This window comes from Condylura cristata, unplaced genomic scaffold, assembly GCF_000260355.1.
Source record: "Condylura cristata isolate star-nosed mole 26May11 unplaced genomic scaffold, ConCri1.0 scaffold00005, whole genome shotgun sequence".
NCBI lineage: Eukaryota > Metazoa > Chordata > Mammalia > Eulipotyphla > Talpidae > Condylura > Condylura cristata.
The window spans coordinates 8,538,954-8,545,007 of NW_004567106.1; the positions used below are offsets into that span (position 1 = coordinate 8,538,954).

Here is a 6,054-nt window from a genome sequence, read left to right on the forward strand (position 1 = left end):
TAGTCATCTGGGTAGGCAGGTTAGTAACAGGGTATTAATACTCTGTATTCAATACTAAGGATCTAGAATGAATTCAACCTGTATAAAGGAGTAATGAAAGATTTTCAAAGGTAATGAAAGATTTTCAAAGGTAATGAAAGCTTTTCAAAAGGTAATTTTCAAAGGGTAATCAAATTAATTAGAAAGGCAAACTTGGCAACAGTGTGGCAAGAGTTCATGTTAACTGCCAAACAAAATTTGAACTAGGTGAGACATTTGAGGATGATTGCAGTGCAACTAGAGAGCATGGGAATGGGAAAGAACTCAAAACTCATTAAGATTCTAAAAGTTGGTAAGAGGGAGAACCTGAAGACCATTTCAATATTTCCAGGGTAAGTAACAATGCAATTTGATGATGCCATTGAGAAAACAGAATACAAGTGGGAGGACAGAATGGAGAAAGTGTAAGAAACAAATTCTATTTCCAGTTATGATGAAATGGAAATTCTTTGTGTAGGTGTTTAGGTGGAGCAAGCATAGCAGGAAACTGGAAATTAATCTTTAGTTCTAAAAAGAAGGTAAGGCTGAAGTTTTATGTTTGGAAGTCAACAGGAGAATTAAAATGAACAAAGCGGTATCTACAGTACAAAAAAAAATAACACAGAATTAAAGATAAACCAGATTTTCTCGGTAAACTCAATCACATAATTTTAACTCTAATAAGGCTCAGATAAAGCAACTTTAAAAATAAGCAGACATTAATATGAAGGTGACATATAAAAATTACCTGGAATTCGCAGTGTAACTTTAAATATTATTATCTTTGAACTTACTCCGAATACTTGATTCTGTTAGCACATAAATACTTCTGAGCTTATTAGAATATCAATTAATCAAGTTAGGTCCTAATCCGATACCAGTACTCCTCTATATGAAATAACCATGTATTTGGTGATCTAGTACCTACAATGTAAAGACTATAAATAAATCATTAAGCCACTCATAAAAATACAACAAATGTAATTGCTGATATACAGAGATAACTATGTCTGTGTCTATGCATATATGTTCTTGGGCATCAGGAAGTTTTGTTCATGTACTTAACTTTAATAATTATTCTGTTGAATTATTTTTCAACAGAAAACAACCCAAACTTAAGAATTCTAGGCCCTATTTCCAGAGAACGAATGAACATGTCTACAGTAAGTCTCTGAAATCCTTGATTTTAAGAGGCATCCAGGTTAATTATGGTGCAGGTAACTCAATAATTAAACTGAGAAATATTAGCTTATCCTAGATACACATTTCAACAATGAGAAATGTTCATAGATTATTAAAAATGTTTTTAGAAACAGTGCTAATTGGTTTAAGTAGAAAATACATTATGTTTACTTTCAGTATATTCTGAAATGACACACAAAGTTATGTACCAAGGCTTTATTTTAATGTTATCACATTCCACATCAAATTCTTTACCATTTACAAAAAAATAACTTTACTAAAGCTTAATTTTTGCCTAATAATAGACAATTAATCTACACCTTTATGTGTGTTTCTCTCAAAACTTAGAATAGTTTATAAGGTTATTATACAAAACTAATTGGTATATTACACACCAAGCGTAAGTACAGATTCTGTACAATGTAACAGTATACACATATATTACAAGAGACTAAATGCCTTATTAAAAGTAATTGTGTAAGAAATCTTTCATGGAAAAAATCTGCAGCACAAAATGTGGCTTAAGTATCAGTTGCTTTCCTCTCAAGAATTTCTTTCAGTGGGCATTAACTGTCCATTTAACTTTATTAACAACTTCACCACGAGGCCAGCCTATAAAGTAAAGTATACGTAACAATAAATATAAAGTACATACAAGTGAATAGAAAAATTATATGATAATATATAAATTAAAAGAAACTTCCTTGTTAGGAGGCGGTATGTCAAGAGAATTTTTTCAGGGTTTAAGAAGTGACCTGCTGGATGCACTTAGTGCTCAGATAGATATTGGTCAAAAAGAGGTAAAGACTATTTAATATGTAGATAGTAGAGAAGGAGAATATTGACCAGGAGAAAAGGAAATAGCAAGAACAATTTTCAGTGTTATAAAGCTAAAATAAATTATTCAGATATATTTCTGGGTTTGTTTGCTTAGAAAAGACTTGACTTTTTTACTTTGGTCTTAAATATTATTTATATAGTATGAGAGATTGTTTTTAAAGTAAAATGTTATTAAGAAAGTAATTTTACTGACATAATTCATTTTTAGAAGTTCCAATTAACTGATAAGGACTTACCTGTTTCGTGTGAACTATAAAACTCATTTTATTTTCCATACTATGGATCTGAAAACAAGTATCGGCATCTCCCAATTGCCACATAAAACAACCATATTTAAGACTGATGAGTAAAGCCTGCAACATAATTAGAAATCATTACATAAAAAAAAAATTATCTTCTCGCTATATTTATCTATAAACATGATTTTGAGCATTACAATAAAACCTATTTAAAGCATCCACACTAACTTCACTGTCTGCAGCAGTTATGTAAATAATAGAAAAAATACACGGGTTACCAGAGAGAACAGGAGGGAGAAGGGTATAAGGGAAAGAGGGGCAGGTTATTGGCATGGAATACTGGTAGCAGGTGAGAGAATCATGTGACATACAGTGGTGTGAAAATGTAACCCAAAAGCTACATAGATATGTAAAATTAGTGAACAATGATAAAAAAGAAAATGACCTAAAAGCAAGTTGTCATCTGACACTTTAGAAAAAAATCAAGTTCCAAGTCCATTACTGAAATCTGTTCTTATTCAGTTTTATGTCCCTACTCTTTATCTCCATTCACAGGCATATCTACCAGATGGTAAAATAACTGAAACCTTGACTTTTGAAGTGACTGAACTATAACAGATACTTTCAGAAGTTATGTAATTAGATAATAAAGCATAATAATAAAAATAAAAATTTGCTTTATGATACATTTCCTAATCTGACTTTTATCAATTATAAGTTTAGTTACTACTTGAACTGACTTGAAAGTCTATTCTTCATGATGAACAAAATACTTTTGTTTTTATTGGCTTCCTATTATAAGCCTGAAAGTTGTTCATGTGCTTGTTAAATGTGTTAGATATACTGAAAATAATTGATTATCCCATTTATATTCTAGTGACTTAGATTTTTAAAAGCTCAGTACCAGTAATAAGCTTTGAGTGAAAAGTTTTGAAATGTTCTAAATGTGTATTCATAGTACCTTTCACATTTCATTGTGCCTTCCAAAAGGTGATTTTTATAACTAACTCTAATTTTCAAAATAAAGCTCTAGTGTCAGATATTTATATTTCAGGTTTAAGCTCTTTTCATTTAAATCTAATTGATTTACTGAATAAGTATGATAATCACAATTAAAATTTTGTTTAAATTGCAAATGGACATACTTTTGATTCAGTTACCAGATAATCATTCTCTAAAGGTATCAAGACTTTTCTATGCATATACAAGCAATGTGGAAATAGTTTATCTCTACCCATGTTACACAAATGGTAGCAAACTGCAAGTTATCCAGCACCTTGCTTTTAAAATATATATATCTTGGAGATCATTCTACACAAAACAACATTATTTTTTAAGGTTATAAGATATCTCAATGTAATAATGTACTGTAACTAATATGTTTATCTCTTATTGATAATGTTTTTTTTTTCATAGTCCCCCATTCTTTACTATTATAAATATAACTGCATCAATAATCTTGTATATACTTCTAGATTTTTCATATAGGCTGGTACTATTTTAAGTATTGTATACTGTACTGGGTCAAAAACAGTTGAAAACTGGAAATCTACCTTAGTTTCCATGTTGAGGAGATGAAGTCCTTTTATATTCACTCCTACATACACAGGGATGACTTTATGATTGCTGGGGCTTGCCTTTGTAAATATCTGTCCTGTGAAAAAAGCTGCTCCATATGTAGGAATTTCCCAGCAATTCTGTAAGAACATGCGCTGAAGGTGATGCATTTCTTTACTGACACCCTCACTTGTACTAAGATTCTAAAAACAAGTAAGATAAAATCAAAGAGTTGTGAAAGATATGTATAGTTGATACTCCACAGGTAAACTTACCAATTTCTAAAATCAAGGCTGCTCCAAAAAAAGAAAATATTGTGACAATTATCCCAAGAATAATTTTTCTTTTGAGATCATATTAAAAGAGAAAATCAAGGCCTGTCAATAGGTAGTCTTAGAGTCTAACTGCATTAATTAATTCATACTATTTTTATATTTAAGTTTTTTATTTGCATATATTTTACATCAGGTATAGTCACTATATAATTGCTGCCACCAATTCACCTGTGCACCATCACCTTAGTCCCTTGTGCTCGTCCTGCCCTTGTTTTGTACACTCACTCCCCTGCAGAACGTCTCTGATTTATAGCTGTCTGATTACTTTTGTCTAGTTTTGTTGTATTTTTTTTACTGTTATTATTTTCCCCCTTATTTGGTTTCCTTATATTCTTCCTATAAGTGAAACCACCCAATAATTTACTTTTTCTTTCTAACTTATTTCACTGAGCATAACCCCTTCTAACTCCATCCATTAATTCATATTTTTAATCTCCATCTCTTAGCAGAGTATGAAATATATAAAAGGTATTTAGAAGGTATCTAGTGAAAGATTCTACATGATTAAAAATAAAATATCTTACTTTCAGTTTGGGGTATGTGAACTAGAAGATCTACTTTTACTTTCATTAAATACTTTAGGAATCCTTGTTTGTGTGACTAAATTTAATGTGTTTATGTTTAAAACATTATTAATGAACTAACAAAATTTCAACTAGGTTATAAAATGGCTTTTTATTTCTAAGAAATGGCTTACCTTGTATTCGTGAAGTATTCGATTTGTCCAATGAGGTGCCTTACTTTTCAATTTGGTAATAGGTACAATTGATTTTAGATTTTCTTCACTGTAAGCAAATATGCCAACATGTTTCACAAAAATCACCTCTAGTAGCTAAAGCACTATAATCATTTATACACAAATGGCTTTAAGTTACATGTTGTAGAAAAAATGTCTTAAAAATACCAGAGAATTCTAAAAATTTCAAGAGAAAGTCACCATCCTATCATTCTCAATTTAGGTAAATGTTTCTTCTTTTGGTAACCATAAATCTTACTCCTGAAAACCATAGTAAGCAAACTTTAGATGCCTAAAACCTGAGCAGAGTGTTTTCTCCAGAGACTAAAGATGAGAGCCTGGTTTTAATGGTACAATTTTTAAATACACCTGTCTTTTCAAGTTGTATTATTTATTCAAGTTGGGTTTTAGTGTACTTATTTAAACAAATACTAGAGAAAGATAAAAAGTAAACCTAACATTTATAGTTAAATATTTCCTGTATAACTTTAATTTTCAGAGTATAACTTAAAGAACGATTTACTATTTCCATGCTTTGTATTATCTAATTCCAAACCAATGAGCTTTCCTTATAACATTATTTCTAAACTTTCTTGATAGAACAAAATTGAGCATAGTATAAGACCGTACTTTGCATCAAGTACTTACTTTAGGAATCCTTGTTTGTGTTTTTTACTCTCATAATTTCCATAAACTATTTGCAATAGCAGACTTGCCAATGTTATCAGTTTAGCATCGGGAGCTGTATAAAAGCCCTTCAATAGATTATATCTGGCTTCATCGAAGAGAATAAGAATAGCTAGGGGGTCTTCAATCTTAAAAGAAAAAGTACAATTTGGATATCATTTCCTGTTACAAATATACAATTTGTCACTACTATAAAGAAGAAAAAGTCATTTAGTATATAAAGGAATATTTTGCTTTTACAGCAGGGTTGACAAATCAGTATCTTTGACTTTTAATAATATAAAAAGCAATATAAGCAATCAGGCATAAAACATTTACAAAGTTTAGAGATGGTCAATAAAATATTTATGTGCTGAAATTTGGTTAACCTTGTTGTCTGTTTGATTAATTTTTGGGACAAAGAATCAGGAAGTATTGGCCCTCCCTGGTGGCGCAGCGGGTTAAAGCACAGCACTGAGAA

At 30.5% G+C, this 6,054-nt stretch overlaps 1 protein-coding gene across 2 annotated transcripts in view; it reads right to left on the reverse strand.

Annotated features, from left to right (window-relative positions):
* Nucleotides 1–675: 675 nt before the first annotated feature.
* KRIT1 (KRIT1, ankyrin repeat containing) overlaps nt 676–6,054 on the reverse strand; it is a 29,759-nt gene continuing 24,380 nt past the window's right edge. For both annotated transcript variants that reach the window (XM_012721108.1, XM_012721107.1), the window contains exons 13-17: nt 5,556–5,722; nt 4,869–4,956; nt 3,833–4,039; nt 2,277–2,393; nt 676–1,812 (exon numbers count right to left, since the gene is read on the reverse strand). In XM_012721108.1, coding sequence (XP_012576562.1) covers nt 1,744–1,812; nt 2,277–2,393; nt 3,833–4,039; nt 4,869–4,956; nt 5,556–5,722 — 648 coding nt within the window. In that variant the 3' untranslated portion in view covers nt 676–1,743. The remainder of the gene's footprint in view (nt 1,813–2,276; nt 2,394–3,832; nt 4,040–4,868; nt 4,957–5,555; nt 5,723–6,054) is intronic.